The sequence below is a fragment of the Phoxinus phoxinus genome (assembly GCF_949152265.1).
Source record: "Phoxinus phoxinus genome assembly, chromosome: 10".
In the NCBI taxonomy this organism is placed as follows: Eukaryota; Metazoa; Chordata; class Actinopteri; order Cypriniformes; family Leuciscidae; genus Phoxinus; species Phoxinus phoxinus.
In genome coordinates, this window is record NC_136885.1 from 16,221,726 (window position 1) to 16,240,147 (window position 18,422).

At 37.6% G+C, this 18,422-nt stretch overlaps 1 protein-coding gene across 6 annotated transcripts in view; it reads right to left on the reverse strand.

Annotated features, from left to right (window-relative positions):
- Positions 1-18,422, reverse strand: part of col14a1a (collagen, type XIV, alpha 1a) — a 137,595-nt gene that overhangs the window by 23,282 nt on the left and 95,891 nt on the right. For all 6 annotated transcript variants that reach the window (XM_079625846.1, XM_079625847.1, XM_079625843.1 and 3 more), the window contains 6 exons: positions 16,268-16,406; positions 14,752-14,894; positions 13,973-14,082; positions 4,865-5,023; positions 4,100-4,177; positions 2,789-2,875 (listed from right to left, as the gene is read on the reverse strand). In XM_079625846.1, the coding sequence (XP_079481972.1) occupies positions 2,789-2,875; positions 4,100-4,177; positions 4,865-5,023; positions 13,973-14,082; positions 14,752-14,894; positions 16,268-16,406 (716 nt within the window). The remainder of the gene's footprint in view (positions 1-2,788; positions 2,876-4,099; positions 4,178-4,864; positions 5,024-13,972; positions 14,083-14,751; positions 14,895-16,267; positions 16,407-18,422) is intronic.

Here is an 18,422-nt window from a genome sequence, read left to right on the forward strand (position 1 = left end):
AGGTTCTCTGAGCGAAGTAGTCACTGAAGCACCAACAAACTTTTTTTCGGTATCTACGGAGGACTGACGAGATAGTATTTACTTTATTTGAACAAGCCTCTTGTCGTATTGCAATCAACAGACATCGAAATTGGAGCAGAACGGAGCAGACATAGGCCACTTAAAAAAGTGCAGGGAGAGTGCATTCTGCGAGAGTGAGGGCGGGACGTTGATTTCGCGGCTTTACTTCCTGCCCACTACTGCGCAGGTCTGGTCCCGAGTCCTAAAAGTCCCAAGATGCCAGCGCCAAATCGTGACAGTGGCGGCTTCAGTTCTCACCAAAGGAAGAGAGCGAAGGGTGCGTCGTCCATCTTTTTTTTTACTGTCTATGTTCTCAACCAAGGGGCCAGGCTCCACTAGGGGGGCTCAGCAAACTTTACATTTATTTTCAAATGTTTTATACAATGAAAGTCAGAGGTGGCTTAAACAGCATTGGACCCCATTGACTTTCATTGTATGGAGGAAACTCAAAGGAAAGTATATATTACAGGTTTTAAATGACATGAGGGTGAGTAAATGACAACATAATTGTAATTTATGGGTGAACTACCTATTTGAGATCCCTATCTTTCGGAACTGCCTTCACACCTTTTTATTGATATTTTTTTTATGTCCCCCATGGCATGTAGGTGTCACGTTTGGTTTTGTGTCTTGTTTCATGTTCATGTTTCATATCCTCTATTTTGAAGCTTTCCCATTGTCATGTTCCTGGGTTTGTCGTGTACTCCCCTTTTGTCATGTGATCCTGCCATGTGCTCCTCTTGTCATGTGTCCTATGTTGTCAATAGGCTTGTTCTACATGAACCGGCGCTGCTCAGACCGATCGGTTTATGACATCAAAGTACCGCGAGAGTGATTGAAAAGCATACGGAGCCGGTATTTTGATGTCATTCACCGATCGGTCTGTGCAGCACCGGTTCAAGTCGAACAAGCCTATTGGTTTATTGTCTTTATCAATGTGTTCAGGTGTTCCTTGTTTAGTGATTAGTCCATATGTATATAGCCCTCATGTTCCCATTGTTCTCTTGTATTGTTCATATAACCCGCAGTTTGGTGAGTTTGTCAAGTCAAGTCCAGGTTTACGTCACGTCTTTTGTATCTGTTCACGTTTTCAACAAACTGCACATGAATTCAGTTCAACTCGTCTTCAATGGACTATGTTACAGTAGGCAGTCCATAAGGTTTTGGTCCACAGCTACTGTCTATTTATTAAACCAAACTAAAACTAAAATTGTATAGCTCAAAATATCAGTGAAATGGAATCTGCCTGTAGTTCAGTAGAGAGTATCCTTGACCTGGTTCAAACAATATTCCACCTGCATATGACCCTCATAAACTCTTGCCCTCACTGCTGCAGGCAACCACGAGTAATTTAACCCTGTTTGCACGTCTTCCTCTTCCTGTGTTTACTTTAATTGCATCCCCAGTGGCAACTGCAGCAATAAGGTAGCTCTTATCACGGATTTGATTCATGAGCCTGCTCAAAACACACTTAACAAAACCTGCTGGTGACGATGTAAGCCGAGAATACAGCATTAATATTAATTTGAGAGATACATGTGATTTAACAGGACTTGTAATCATAGGAAAGGCTTCAGAACACATGACAGTAATATTAATATCAAGATGCAAGAATAATATATACAAAACTGAAATGCAATCGTTTTCCTTGCAACCAGCTCTTGGTCATGGAAATGGGCTTGTATGGATGAAGGAATCTATAAACGCAGACAGGACAGGAGCGGACTAATCGGTTTTGATAAATCGATCTCTTCGTAATGACTTTCTCAAAAGAACTGCTGTTTATAAACCATGGCCTTTTCGAGGCCTCAGAAATACATTTTCCCTCAGGGTGCATACGATGCTGCCTTCCAAATGAGCTCATTTATTTGTTCCCGCCATATTGAGTTCAACCTGAAGCACGGGTTGAATTGAGCAATCTAATGCAGGGTCTTTTTCTCAATATCTTACATAGTCTTTCCATTTCATTTTATATCTCTAATCGCTCTATGCGCCATCTTAACACGTTTTGTGTTTTTCCCTAAAGAGGTGTTGTGTGCATAAGGCTTCAGCTAAAAGCATACATTTTCTGGTTCGATCCCCACAAGGAAGAAGCCATGAACCATTACCGTTGTGGGAAGACTATGATCACTGACATGTAAAAGCTGTTATGTTAAACAAAAGCTATAGCAAGTTTGTGAGCAGAAATATGTCAGCTAGCTTTTATGCTAAAGTATAGCAAGTTTGTCAGCTAGCTTTTATGCTAGAGTGGTAGAGTGAGTTTGTCAGGTAAAGTATGTCAGCTAGCCTTGATATTGGAGTGTGAGAGCAATGTCAACTAGAGTAGCCCGGTCAGCTAGCTTTTATGCTAAAAAAATGAGCTAGATTTTAGAGAAATTTTGGGATGGACATTTGCACAACTAATTCAGATTTTGATATTTTTTTCACATGCAACACTAATAGAAAATAGATTGTGTCAATCACTTACAATTTATATTCTAGTTCTATAATATAACATTCATTAACAGATTTTTAAAACCAGACAATAAATTTCAATAAAATCTCAAAATATATATTTTTGGACAAAAAAATTACAAAAACTGTCACCTCAGGGGCCCTGGCACCCCTGTGCCTAATTTCTAATTGGTTAAACTGATTATGTTACAACCCAGTGTTACAAATCTCCCTGGTAGCCGCTCTGTGATCTAGTTTAGTACCACTGTTCTAAGGTTGTGTGTAATGGTTTTACCGGTGGTCCCGAGGGTCCAGGTGGTCCTTTGCTGTCCTGAGCACAGGTGCAGGCATGGGGCATGGCAGGACAGTCCTCTTCTACTCTCTGAGGGAAGCACAAACAAAACATGTCATACAACATTTCAAACACCAGCTTATTTCCTCTCTAGGAATCCAACAGAACTTTATTTATCCAAGTCAACCATGGGTGTCTGTGAAATTCCCCCAAGTCGTTAATTCGCAAGCGCACAAACACAGCAAGTGATCTGGAGATATTGTTCTTCCTATCGAAGAAGGACCAAGTTTATTTGTCTGCTTCAAGATAACATAATTGAATTATTTGTAGAGTGGTCATGGATCTTTAAAGTTAGGGACAATTGCCAGAAAGGCTGATTTGAGATTACATGGAGAACATTCTGTCAGGATAAGCTGACAAAAAGAGACCGGAAAAGAACAAAAAAGTGATATCACTGAGGTATCAAATGTAGGACGATACTGATGTCTTCAATACTGGCATACATAAAACCATTAATAATGGTAATTGTAATCGTTTAAAAAAAATAGCTAAGTCATTTGAAGACTAATTTGTTTATTAAAAGATTTACTTTAAAGATTTGATCTTCAATGTTATTTAAATAACATAACATTACTTTTTAATGGAGTCTTTACTCATTTCCAAGTCAAAACTGAAATAAACAACAACGTAGTCAGAACTTAAGAACAGTCAGATCAGATCTTGAATGTATCTTCTTTACATCTCCCAAAATGTATATACTGTATATGAAAAAAGTTTTCGTTGCAGATTTTGGAAGTTGAAGCAGGTGTTTTCACTTAAAAGGATAGTTCACCCAAGAATCACTTTTTGGGTGAACTATCCCTTTAATAAAATATACGGTTAAATTGTTTAAAAAAAACGTAAAAAAAGACATTTTTAACAGTTGTTTAATGTAATTTAACAGATTATTGGCAAAGAAGATAAATTCCTGAATCTAGTTGGCCTAGTGGTTCTAATCAACTCTTATTTAAGTCTTTATTTAAATAAGCCAACATTGTAGTGTCAGTGCATGTTTATCAACAACAGTAACACTAATGAATGCATTCATAATCAATTATAAGTGAACCTCAGCGATGGGGATGCTGGTATTATGTACTTCTGTATATTTAAAATTTCACGTGCTCAAGAGGTTTGGTGTTAAATATCTGATATTCCTTGGGCTTCACCGCTGACAGAACTGCAGTATTAACGTAAGCTAATTAGAATGTGGCTTGTACAGTTTGCTGATCATATAAAACGGATATATTGAATAATATACCATTTGTTCGCTCTTACCAAGCCTGGGAGCTCACAGCACTTATCCCGACTGGCCCATGATATACTGCAGACTATGTCAAACATCTGGAGCTGAAACTGTGGACAGGATCATAAAAACACACACAAACAGAGCATATATAAAGGTTATTGAACTGTAATCTCTTAATTAGCAATGAATGCAATATAAATCGTATCAACACAACCATTGTATGAAGTCTAAACAAATGATGGGGCTCACTGTTGCAAATGAATGAAATCTAAATAAGCAGAAACTTCATCCATTTACTAACAGCCGCGCTTGAGATGCATCTGGTTATTTGTTTGGGCTGAATGACTGATTCTAATAGTTTTTAAACTTTTACTCCACAAACTCACATTACAACCCCCACCAGCATAATTACAAAGACAATTAGTCTCATCAGTTGTGCCGGCATCCTCGAAGGAGAATAAAATCAGACGCACTCCTACACAATTACACATAATGATCCACACATTCTGATGGAAAAACCAAAAGGCATAAAGTCTGTATTTTCTATCTTGAACTGAGTGCCCATGCTTTGAATTCCACATCCTAATAATTATACGAGTGAATCTGAGAGGACGTTTGTGCCTTCAAGCTTCGAAGTTTCAACCATCTCTAATAATTATTAGACTCCAAACAAAGATTCCTCAGAAACATTCCCTCACTTGTCTGTATGAGACAAAAGCTTGTCCTGTTATGGGCTTAAATGGGTGATTCTTTTAGGCTTGGGCAAGACTGAGGCTGAATGTGTTTGCTCTTACCGGCGCCGAGTTTTCTCTCCTTCCACGTGAGCGGACCATGCGTCCCAGAACCTCCACTCCATCAATGGTGATGTTACCTGCGGCATTGATGGATTTCTCTCCGACCGTTTTGCAGTCGATCACCACTTTAGCGGCGGTTTTGCTGATGGCCACATGAAGCTAGGCGAGATAAAAAGGAATTTGCAATGATTAATGACTATTAGGGATGTGTTGATATAGAAAGTTTAGCTGAAACTGGTAGACTATAATTATTTAAGCAAAATGGTGAATATAGTTACAGCATAAGGCATTGATGTTAATGATTAAAGAGGGTTTATTTTGGCTTGTAACATTACAGTGACATACATTGTACATTGCTAATTATCATTCATCTTGAAACACCTAACACTTAAAAAAGATGATCATTAGCAATGCTCTTCAGGAAGTAGAGGGACTTCCAATAACATTTCCAGAATGTCTTCCTTTTTGCTGAGAAATCTTGATTTTGATAAAGTACAGCAAGAATAACTTTAATATTATTAATGATATTTAAAAATAACTATTTAGGTAATTAATCAGCAATGACTATTTCATATTTCACATATTTAAGGGCATTTATTTTGATATTAATTTGAGTTCAATTAACATTTGAATATATTTTACCATATATTTTTACTACCACAAAGCTAAATTAAAAGGTTCCTTTCTGATTTAAAAAAAAATTAGTTTACTAATGCGCACAATGGAAATCAAATCAACCTTGCCATCTCTCCTGTTTTACAATGTGTGCAATTGTTAATTTCATACTACACTGCAGTCAGATAACTGTAGAGAACTGTAATTGTGTCCAAAACGATCCCACAAAAAACTAAAACAGAACAAGTTAAAACAGAGTTAGCAAAAGTTCATATTTGTATGTCAGAGTCGATTTCAGTATGAGACAGCACACATTGCCTGTTAATGGATTTGGGGTCTAAAACTCAATTTTCTCCAGTTCACTGGATGCAATTGTAAGTGCGAGTGCGCTGTCAGACAGGCGGGCTGATAGCAGACTCAGACCAAACTCATTATTGTGAAGTCTCACATTAACGTCAATTATAAAGCATTATGAAGGGAGGCTGTTTAATACTTAGAAATTAAACTTCTCTATCAGAGTAGAAAAAACCCGGCTGAGACAGATGGAATTTGGTTAAGTCTGTGAGGCGGTATGCTTGTGTTTTGGCAAATATGGATTTTCATACTAAATATCACCTTCCATTTTGTGAGTGGCAGGTGTTTCTGCAATGAAAGCCAATTAGATTTTGCAGCTGCAGCAGTGACATGCCGTTTAGACAGGGACGGGTCCATGTGCTCCATGTGTTTAACCTGAGAGTGGTGCTGAGAGTGTTTATGAGTGTTTATGAATGTGTCTGAGCTGGTCTGGCGGTGGTAATGATGATCTGCTAAGCAGGAGTGGCAAAAGGGAATGAGAGGTCAGCATCGCTCCTTTTTCAGCTCAGCCGCTGCTGGTCACATCTGCCTCCTGATCAATTTCAGGATAATTCTGTTTTCAACATGAACTGGCCCATTGCTTCATGACTATCGAAGACAACTGCTGTCCCCCTTTTAAGCATGGAATGATTGGTTCTTAATACGTATGTGTCTGTATTTGCTTGTTTTCCAAGTCAAAATATACAAACATTCTCACCTAAGAAGCAAAATTACATAAAATCTTAGCAAATATTTTTTTGTTATTTTAAATTACTATTTTATATTTTTTAAAACCATTTATTTTAATAAACATTATAAATAATATTTTTTAAACCATGGATGGGTGGATGGATGGATGGATTTTTTTTGTTTTTAGTAAAAATATACAAGCATACTTAATGAGAAGATTACACAAGATATTACAGTTAGACAAGATATTAAGACATTGGCAAATAGTTATGTTCTTGTTTTAAGCAAAAGGCATTAATTGAGGTTTATGTTGCTAAAATGATGCACGTTTAACTTGTGTTGCGTTAACTTGAACAACAGAAGACAAAAACTGCTTCAAAAAACCCTTTCCCCCCAATGTTTGTTGCTCTTTTTTGTCTTTCCTTTCCTTAACTATTCTTTTCTTTACAGATTTAATAGATGTTATTGGCAGATCAATGGAGTCTCTGTTTTTATGGCCTAAGGGACAGACCCAGGCAAGCATTAGAGACAAAGCCTCTTTAAAGAAAGTTAGTTCACTCACTGACCACTGGGCAGCTTTTTCAAGTCCTGGAAATACAGTCCTATATGCTTGAAGGAGAAAGGAGATATATTAAATGTATTAAACTTCTGTCAAAATTAAGTTTAAATAATATAAAAATCCCAATATTTTTTTTTTTAAACTGACAAGAATGGTATTAAAATGTGCCCTTCTTAAGCTCAAATTATACAAAAAAAGGCCAAAGCTCAAATTATACAAAAAACAAAAAGCCAATGCTCTTTGAATAATAAGTCAGGAAATCTATTCCTTCTTTATTCGAAAATAAGGAAAGGATTATGCCAAAGCTTCTGAGAGGCATATTTGAAAGTGTGTATGACTGGATAGCAATGCCAAGAGAAGCACAAAAAAACACAAAAACCAAATATGCTTATTTACAGTTCATTTTACAGTCTGATTCTTTTCTAATTCACACTGCCCAAACAAATGGCAAAGAACAGTGGTTGTTGGGTTTTGTGGGATCAGATGTAGATCTCGAAATACTGCACCTGTCTAAATCCAAAGACTTTAGAATGCGTGAAGTGTCACCATTTATTAGCATTTGTTCGGTCTGTGGAAATAAGCATTTACAGCTTGACTATATTCTGTATATTCTTATTCTGTACCCAGCTTTGCATGGCTACTAAACTGGTACTGAACTACTAAACAAGCAAAACCTCCCAATTGACACATAGCACAAATATGGACAATAATGTCATGTTTTGCTTTTTTGATGTGGAATGTGCATTATGTGCTTTCTGAAAAATACTCTATGAAATCTAATGAATCTAAGCTGATTTATGCTGCATTGATGCAGCTCTAGCTGCTTTAATCAATCAAAGATCTATTTATAAAGCACTTTAAAAGCTGTAAAAGCATTCTAAACTGCAGTACAAGAAAATAAACACATTTCATACACAAACAATGAATAAAACAAATTGATTAACACTTAAGAACATAAGGGTTGAATTACAATTTCAATAAAAAAAGTAACGGGCTTAAAATAGAGCCCTGAGGTACCCCAAAACTTAGCAGTAGCAGCCACTCCATTTACCCCGACACACCGCTCAAAGCGCTCTAACAGAAGGACGTGGTCCAGTGTGTCGAACGCCGCACTCAGGTCTAACTAGACAAGACTGACACAATTTCCATGGTCAACTTCTAATTAAATATAATCTAATACTGTAATAAGGGCAGATTCTATACTACCATGTTGTTAACCAGCAAAAAGCTGGTTGAGCAAGAAGTTTTGAACTTACCAGAAAGAATAATTTGGCTTTACTTTAATTGGATAAAAAAAGATGTCACTTAGATGGTGTCAATATCATCTCAAAACTCACATAATTGATCATAAATTAAAATCAATACATTTTAATCGTTTTTTCCCCACTAAAAATCTTTCACACAATGTAACGCCAATGCCACATTTAAATACTTTTTTTTTAAAGTATACACCCAGAAAGCTAGTGTGTGATAAAAGAAAGCACATGATATGAATGATTACACATTATCCATTGCATTAATCTTTATATTTATTCATGGCTTCTTTCTGTTTATGAACAACAAGTGTTAGCCTAGTAGCCTTGTTTCACTCGATTCAAAAGTGCTTGTGTCAGCACTTTCTCCAAATGCATTCTTAACACAGTTCTCGAAATGCACACAAGCAGCATGACAATAGTACAAAATAACATCCATAAAATGAGCCACTGAAATATCTTATGCGTCACAGTATCTACACGACTTCCTTTCACGACCTTGCAAAATTACAACCGTTGAGCTCTGGCTTTAGAAAGTGCGAAATAAGTCATGGTTGAGAGGAACGGGGCGTTTTTAATAGAGCCTAGAGTCCTAGACCCTCTGCTCACATCATCAGGATCTCTTCCAAGTCGGGTGTTTTGTTTAAAAGCTATCATAACAACTCAAGCCAACTGTGCGTTACATGGGGTCAGCAGTATTGAGGACAGCGACTGCCGTGCAAAGAGGGTTTACATTGTGGAAATCAGATTCAGCTGTGGCCAGATAAACTCACAGCTTTAGCCACAAAGCTCTGAATACAAATCTCGTTAGCAACTACAAAATGAAACTTAATGCTGTAGGCTCACTCTATAAAGCAGATTATTTAAATTTGTGTGCTGAACACTCACTCAAATGCAAATATAGAGATACATTACTGTAGCACGTCTTAGTTTGTGTTTTATGGAATTCCAAAGCTGACATAATAAATAAATAAATATACAGAGAAATGTAAAAAACTAAAATAAATTAGTATTTATACTTTTATTTCCTAATTTATGTATGATTGTATTTTCCACATTTATCATATTTTACAGTTACATATTTACATATTGTTTAGTTATTTTTGTCCACTTTTATTTATTTCTGTATATTTGTATATATGTCTACATTTCTTTATTTTCACATTTGTTTATTTCTACATTTCTTTGTCTTTATGCTAATTAGGGGGCGTGTTTTACCTCAGACATCAGTAATCGAGCTCAGAGAGGCAGTGCTGAAGCTTTGAGGCCACGGTGACACCTTGTGGTGTGACCAAACGAAACGCAAGCCTTTGCAAGTCACACAGGGAATTATTGACTTAGAGATGGGCAATATGGCCAATATCTTATATCACCATTTAAAGGGATAGTTCACCCAAAAATGAAAATTAGCCCGTGATTTACTCACCCTGAAGTCATCCTATGTCTATATGACATTCTTTCTTCAGACGAATACAATCAGAGTTATATTTAAAAAAATCCTGGCTCTTCCAAGCTTGATAATGGCAGTGAATGGCTGGATGACTGGAAGTCCATTAAAGCGCATCTATTCATGATAAAAGTGCTCCACACGGCTCTCCGGGGATTAATAAAGGCTTTCTGAAGTGAAGCGATGCGTTTTTGTGTAAGAAAAATATCCATATTTAAAACTTCATCGACTGAAATAACTAGCTTCCGGCAGACAGCCGTACGCAAGTCGACTTACACCAAAAGAGAAACACTTGGACTTGACGCACAATGTAATGAAGGCAATTGACGCCTCTCGCGGTTCAAAGGGGGTGGTATAATGCCCCTTTTTACAAGATGTAAAATAAGTCTCTGTTGTCCCCAGAGTGTGTATGTGAAGTTTTAGCTCAAAATACGGCAAATATAATTTTTACAGCATGTTAAAATGAAAGTAAAAATGTGTTGTTTCGTGTATGTCCCTCATGCAAATGAGCTGCTGTTCCCAGCACAGAGGGCGGAGCTTCAAGAGCTTGTGTGTGTGTGTGTTAGCAGCTCCTATTACCTCATGCAGACAAGCACTAAAATGTCAGAAACTATTCTGGCTTTTATGTTTAAACTGGAGTCGGACAATGATGGAGAGACTCAAGACGAAGTAACAACATGTAGAATGCAACAGGACGTGAATGGTTAGTTGATGAATTTATGTCGCTGATGTGGAGTTCACTATCTTCAATTAGCATGTGCTCTACTACAACAACTCTTCCTCTTCTCAACATGGAGCGTGTTCCCAGGGGCGGGGTTAATGTAAATGTTAGGGTTTGTGATGTCATTAACCCGGGAGGAATGTTGTGTAGTCCCTTCCAGCCGTTTGTTGTAGTCCTTAAAAAAAACTATTTCTTTAAAACCAAATATCTCTCTTTGTTTTGAACTTTGAGCGTTGTAACTTTCCAGATGTTGTTTATGCTCAAACAGCAACATTACACACTAACTAAAGTCAACCTATAATCAACCTCCCCTTTAAACAAACAGGGCTGGGCAACCGCGTTCATTATTACGTTGTGGGTCAAGTTCAAGTGTTACTCTACGGAAGCTAGTTATTTTAGTCAATAAAGTTTTAAATATGGAATTTTTTCTTAAACGAACACATCTCTTCAATACTTCAGAAGACTTATGTCAGAAAGTTGAATTCAGAAAACTACGGAGCCCCTAAAGGGACGTGGTGGTGGAAAAAATGTAGGATGGGAGAATTTTTTTGGGGAAAATCTTTTGCGTTCCCTCGCAAAGATATTTGCATTCCCACGCAAAACTTTTGCGTTCCCTCGCAAAACCTGCTGTGAGCTCGGACAGACACTTCATGCTTAATGTCCCGCTGGCAGTGCTTCAGAGCTCCGTACGTTAATGGAGCGTTTCATAGTGTTTGAACTTGATTGAACTTGGACTCAAATATAAAGAAATGTGGTCAGTGCTTAACTCAAGGAATTTGTGAAGAGGGCAATAGGCCTATATTCACATAGGCTATTCGATGTTCCCGGATATTCGTGAGCTAAACGTTGTTAAAACACGAACTACATCTATTTACAATCACAGTAACCTAAACAATGAGCTACAACCCACTTTTCCTCAAAAAGAGCTTTATAATATAAATTTGTCTCTAAACAGCCGATTGAGAGACAAGTTCGAATAAGGGGCCGTCTGCAAAGTGCAAATCCCAAAACCCTGTACTGTCACCAAATTCAGTTCACACATCACTGTTATCCTACTGGTTATACTATAATACTTAGTTTGATAAAAATGCATTATTTTATGATTATTTATTATGGAGCAAAATCAACAACTTCACCCTTCTTAGAAAAAAATATTCAATAACTTCACATTGTTATACAGTGTAATGCCATCAAATTATAATTATTATGTGCAATTACTTCCAAAACTAAGTGTTGTAGCCTATTTACATTAGAGCAGTGATGTGTGAACAAAATTTGGTGAAGTTATTGAATATTTTTCATAAAATGTGCAAAAGCAGTGTAGTATGACAAGTGGGATACCATTGATGTGTAAACTGAATTGGGTGGCACTACAGTTTGTAACGTTTAAGTTAATGACTATTTTTGTAGTCACGTTTTTGGGTTATATTGCACTTTGCAGACTGTCCCTTCAGACTTTCAGTCTCTCAGCCAATCATAGAGATCCATTTAGCCTATATTATAAAACTCGTTTTGATGGAAATTTGGTTGTAGCTCTACGTTACTGTGATCGTAAATAAGTATAGGCTAATTTGTGTTTTAACAACGTTTAGCTCATGAGTTATTGATCCGAGAAGTTTGAATCTGGGAATATATATATATTTAAATCCACCTTGAGGATGGACAAGTTCGAGTGGTCAGGGGTGTTCACTGATATGCTCACACAAAAATCGCTGCAAAAGATGCTTTCCAACAGGTTTTATCGTAGTTTTTGTAATACTGTACCTCACAGCACATCCAACACAAGTCAATGGAGTAGGACAAAAACTACAATAAAACCTGTAGGAAAGCATCTTTTGCAGCGATTTTTGTGTGAGCATATCAGTGAACACCCCTGACCACTCGGTGAGTTTCACGTCTTTGTAAACGAAAGTTTAATGCGTTTTAGGAAGGATTGTTCCAGTGCACCTATGCAGCCATTGTGGAGGTGCTACCACAGAAACCGAAAATTCTCGGGACAGCAGCATGTGTCCAAATTTCAATCTTAACCGTTCTATTTCATCAGAAACGATCTGAAAACAGGGCTTTAAGTGTAAAATACCGAACTTGTCCTTTAAGCCGCATTTCTGACTGCAAATGCTGACCGCATTTCTTTATTTGAGTCCAAGTTCAAACACTATGAAACGCTCCATTAACGTATGGAGCTCTGAAGCACTGCCAGCGGGACATTAAACAGGAAGTGTATGTGCGAGCTCACAACAGGTTTTGCGTGGGAAAGCAAAAGCTTTGCGAGGGAACGCAAAGTTTCTCGGGGGGAACGCAAAAGTTTACGAGGGAACGCAAATGATTTCCCCCCAAAAAAGTTATTCCATCCTACATTTTTTTCACCACCACGTCCCTTTAGGGGCTCCGTAGAAAAATACTGAACGGGCAATTAAAAAAAACACGACAGGCAAATTCTTTGAAATTCTGAAGTTTCTAAATCCTGCTTATTCTTCAGCATTTAGATGAGACGAGATTTACTTATTAATTCAGAATCCGGAGCCGAGACAGTGCTGAAGTAATCTGTATTACTCACAGACTCCTAATCTTGACGAGCTCTGCCAAGAGGGATTACCCAACAAACACATCATAAGTGATGTCAGGAGAATACTTGCTCATAAAAACACACGCCACTGCATCAAAGGCTGCGGACGGCTTGTCATGCATTCAAAGGTAAAACACACTTGGCAGGAAAAGGGAATTATAACCAGATAAGAAACATAATCTTGGAATACATCAGACAGGCTCTCAAAACTACTGGAGGGCGGAAGAGTGATAGAGAGCTCTTCAACAGCACGGATGTGAAGAAAGAATACATAAAATGAACAGGACAGGGCTATCATAAGCCATTTTCATACTGTCAGAACTCTGTAGCGCATGCCCTGGGTGAAATAATAATTGAAAATCCCTGGTGGACGTTTCAGAAACATGGCTGAAACATCTTTTTCTTTCTTTTTCTTTTTTTGGAAAAAATGAGCAGACCGTGTTTTGAACAAAATGTATAGATGAAATCCGAAGGTAATAGATATTGGTTGTTACAGTGACTAACCAATAGCTATTTGAGAATTGTGAATTCACTGTACATCGGATAAAGTTAAATTTTATATGAGAGAAAAAATTGTCTTGCGTCCAAAACCGTACATAAGTACGTGAGAATGAGGCAAAGCAGCCAGACAGCTAAAATATACTAAATAAAAATCAGCGATATTCGGTTGTGACAGTCAAGGCACAACTATAAAGAAAATGAGGTAACTTTATAAAGGGAAATTAGTGTATTCAGCTGTATTTGGTCATTTGGCACACTGACTGGTTGTAGCATGAATTAACATAAACTTTGGTCCAGCATAAATCATGACTCTCCCGACAAGAAAAAGAAAACCTCAACCATGAGACCGAAACACTAATGACTGTACAGTTTCTTTAATCACAGTCATAGCTGGATCATACATTAAATGAGAGAAACACTGACCTTATGGAAACTGCCATAGAACATCTTCTTAATTTCAGTTCCTTCGAAAGTCACCGTTTGAAATTCGCCCTTGTAGTCGTAATTGAAAAAGGTTAACGTTTTCCCTCCGTCTGAAGAAAGACAAAAAATGTTTTAACTCAAGGGTCTTTTAAGTCAGCAGTTCTCAACTGGTTTTGATTAAGGACTAAGATGACTCCACACAGTATCAAAATGATTTATTGTACAAAAATGTTACAGTGCTTTCATGCTCTCGACAGTGAATATGTTATGCAATGTGGTAGGCAATAATCATGTTTATTCTAATTTTAAACCCATATTAATGCAGGTTGTATTTTCTTTTACCTTGTGTAAATTTGTATATGGTATTTGAAAATACAGAATCTGCATAATTTGTACCAAAGGACCACACAGTTTGATTAGACAGTGACACACAGCCATTAACACCAATAACAACAACAAAATGCAAATGTTTTCTTCTCCTTTATGAAAGCGAATAAGTCCATATATTTTGCCAGTGTAATTTTGCATATAGTTAGTTATATACACTTAGCAACTGTTTGTGAACCATTTTGGGTTGTGACCCACCAGTTGAGAACCACTGTTTGAAAAACATTTCATTGATAAAAAGAAAAAGAAAACACATTATATTTTACATTATAGTAGAGTTTACATATTTAAATCATCATTAAATAATTATTCAATTAATTATTTTTTTCTCACAAGATTTTATGTTGAGACTGCACACGGGTATAAGGTTCGTCAAAAAGAGTAATACTTACTGTCCAGAATAATGCCCACTAGTGGCTCATTGTTTTTGTCGAGGATTTCCCACAATGCAAAAGGTTCCTGAGGAGTTTCGGGCAGTATGCGAAAGAGCATAGATATAGTGTAGTCGGAGGGAAGGCCTTCAGGATGTAGATACCTGTAAACATAAATCACGCATAAGTAGTTTTGGACAACAATTACGGGTATATCTATGAACTCCTTCACATCATGTTTGAAATAACGAAATTAAACTGTCCTGCACTTTTTAGGTCATTTATTTATTTAAATTTTTTAGAGGTGCTTTACTAAACTGAGGGTGGGGAAACAAGATATCATGGCCACAAATTAAGACACCCACCCACCTAAAACAAAATAACAACTTATTCAAATGTGGACACTAATTAATAAGCTGATAACTATTTTCATGTCATATACGGGGCTCTGTACTGAACAATTCATCCAGATATTGGATTTGGCATCAGACTATTTATTTCTGTTTGCCTGTGACCAAGCCTAAATTCAATCTGTTCATTATATAAAGCTATCGTCTCTTCAGAAAATTTGGACCAATTCGCTCAATTCAAGTGGATTCTTTTTATGATCTCTTTATGAACTCCTTGAAGCATCAAATTGGTAGTTGCACACCTGTCTATGGGGGGACAGAAACCTCTCAGATTTCATCAAAAAGATCTTCATTTGTGTATCGAAGACAAACAAAAGTCTTATGGGTTTGGAATGACATGAGGGTGAGTAAATGATGACAGAATTTTCATTTTTGTGTGAACTATCCCTTTAATAAAAACAGAGAAATTTATTCTATATATGCCTCCAACCATTCCAATGCACCCACATGACACAAATGCTGTAGAACAGTCGAAACAAAATGATCAGTGTAAAATATAACGCAACACATGCACTGAAATTTACAACTAAAATAAACGTAGATCGATATTAAACTGAAAAGAAACAATTGTGGTTGAGTACTGCAATAGAAACCGCACAGCCAGTAAAACAGATCTTCTACTTCATGAGCACCTCCCACTAAAGAACAAATGTGAACTGTATCCAGAGCGCTGCCATTACCCTGTGAGTCATTGGTCTTTCTCATAATCACAGATGAGATTATCATAATAACAGTGTTGTAGTAATTCCCAGCTGCCTGAGTGCAACTTAAAGTGAGGCTGTGGTTTGCGAGATTTACAGGAGAGGAGACCCTTATGTTGAAACCCTCCACTGTAATAACAACATTCCCCCTGAGCGCAGGAAAGTGAGCCTAATCTAAATATTATCACATGCTGGGGAGGGTCAGTGCTCAGAAGCCCGATCACTCTTTATATTGCTTGTAAGTGAGGGGCTAATCTTTTCCTACTAACTTAAACCGCTTCGTCTAGATTTGATTAAACTCAATCTTTATTACGGCTTTGATTTGACAGGTGACGTGTTACAGCTAACACACATTTTTCTCATTTCAGAGTTTCAGTTGAGCGTAATGGTATGCTTTCTCGCATACAGAAACACACACACACATACCTGGTAGGCTGGGAGACGAGGGCGTCCTTGTGCAAGCGGTAGCAGGGGAAGCTGTTGAAAGTCCCAGGCTCCATTGAGACGCCTTGCACGCTGCTGTAGTGCTTCTCAACCAAACCAAACATCTCCATCATACGGAAACCTGCGAAGGACAACAGAAAAATATCAAGTATGCTAATCTAATGAACACCACCTTTAAATAGTTTGTTTTTGAAAGAAGTCTCTTATGCTCACCAAGGCTGCATTTATTTGATTAAAACTAGGAAAAACAGTAATATTGTGAAATGTTATTACTATTTGAAAATGTCATTTTTTCCTGTGATGGCAAAGCTGAATTTTCAGCATCATTACTTCAGTCTTCAGTGTCACATGATCGTTCATAAATCATTTTAATATGCTGATTTACAGCTCAAGAAACATTACCTATTATCCTATATAACCTATTATATTGAAATCAGTTGTGCTGCTTAATATTTTGGAAAACATCATGAAAAACAATACGCTTTGCGTGATGATGTCTTGAAGCATACAGTATGTAAAATCAGTCCAATGGTGTGGCCGAACGTCAGAGGCGGGTGACGTCATGAACCAGGAAACTATAAAGCCCGCCCTAACAAAGCAGCGCTAGCTAGTGTCTTCACAAGCGCTCTGTGTAAAACTGTATCTTGTCTATTTGGAGTTGTATTGTCACTATATGTGATGCGATCTGGGAAAACCTGGTGAAATTCAACATATTACAGGTTTTGAAACCATATTAAAGCTCGTTCCAAGCCCTTTCCAAATCTGTTTTTATTTCTTTCATTGTTTGTCTGTAACAATTGTTATGGTTATCTGAAGTCGGCTGATCGCTATGATTTTCAGAAACGGAATTTTGATAAAAACAGGTTTAATTAACTGTCACGTCCTGCTAGCGGGATGACAGGCGCTCTTTTTTTTATTGCCTTTTTTTCATATCACATATTTTAGTAATCATCATAGATTAGGTATCATTCGAAAGCTTACAAACTCAAAATTCATCCTGTGAAAACCGTTTTGAAATTGGACCATTAAGAGGCGAGTAATATCTTTTAAGCGAGCAGCTACTTCAGACTCTGTTGTTCGCTTGTGCTCCGCTCCGCATCACACGATAACGTTGGATTAAAAAAAAACATTAAAAAAACATGCCATTGTAATTTACACAGGACTGGCAGGACATTTATTCTGTTATGTGGTTTATTTTGATAGGTAAACTGTCTTTGTAGTGAAGGAGAGAAGAAAAGGAGAGCTATATGGGTGTGTGTTTTTTTTTTGCACCTCAACTTCTTTTCTTTTCAGCTTGCCACTATAAATCGCTATTTCTCTGCACTAAACTAGTGAATTTTCCCAAGATATATTCAGAGATGATAGACAAGATGTTATAGAATAATAATTGAATGAAAACCCAATTTTGACAAAAAACGGACATTCAATCTATTTTTAGACTTAACTGAAAACGTACAGTACCAGCGCGATCAGGTTTTCCCAGATCGCATTTCCCTTACCCCTCGATCAAAAAGAGAATTGGGACAGCCCTTACTCTCACGTGAACGTGCAAAACGAAGGGGAAGGGGTAAGACAGAGAATTGGTATTCACCCTTAGTGTCTCTCCCCAACGGGCCTCCTCTGGAGTTACCCGTCAGGAGGGCCCTTGTGTCCCAAGCAAGAGGGCTCAATCATTCACCCTCGACCAGAACTGTGGAACCTGTGAGCTTGGCCTCTGAGGTGGCCCAGTTGGTATAGACGTTCCCTTAGCGTCAATCACTTGAAAGGGAATGCCTCGGTCACGACTGTAACCTCGGTTCCCCGAGGAGGGAACGAGACACTGCGTTACCTGCCATATCTCCTACGTGCCTGTAAGTACCTTAACAAGCTAGCGCTGCTTTGTTAGGGCGGGCTTTATAGTTTCCCGGTTCATAATGTCACCCGCCTCTGACGTTCCGCCACACCATTGGACTGATTTTACATGTGCTTCAAGACATCATCACGCAAAGCGTTCCCTCAGCGTCAATCGACGCAGCGTCTTGTTCCCTCTTCAGGGAACCGAGATTACAGTTAAAACCGAGGCGTTTTCAAGATTCGATGATGAGTAGAATATTTAAATTTCAGAATTATTTGAAATTAAACATTTTCATAACAGTAT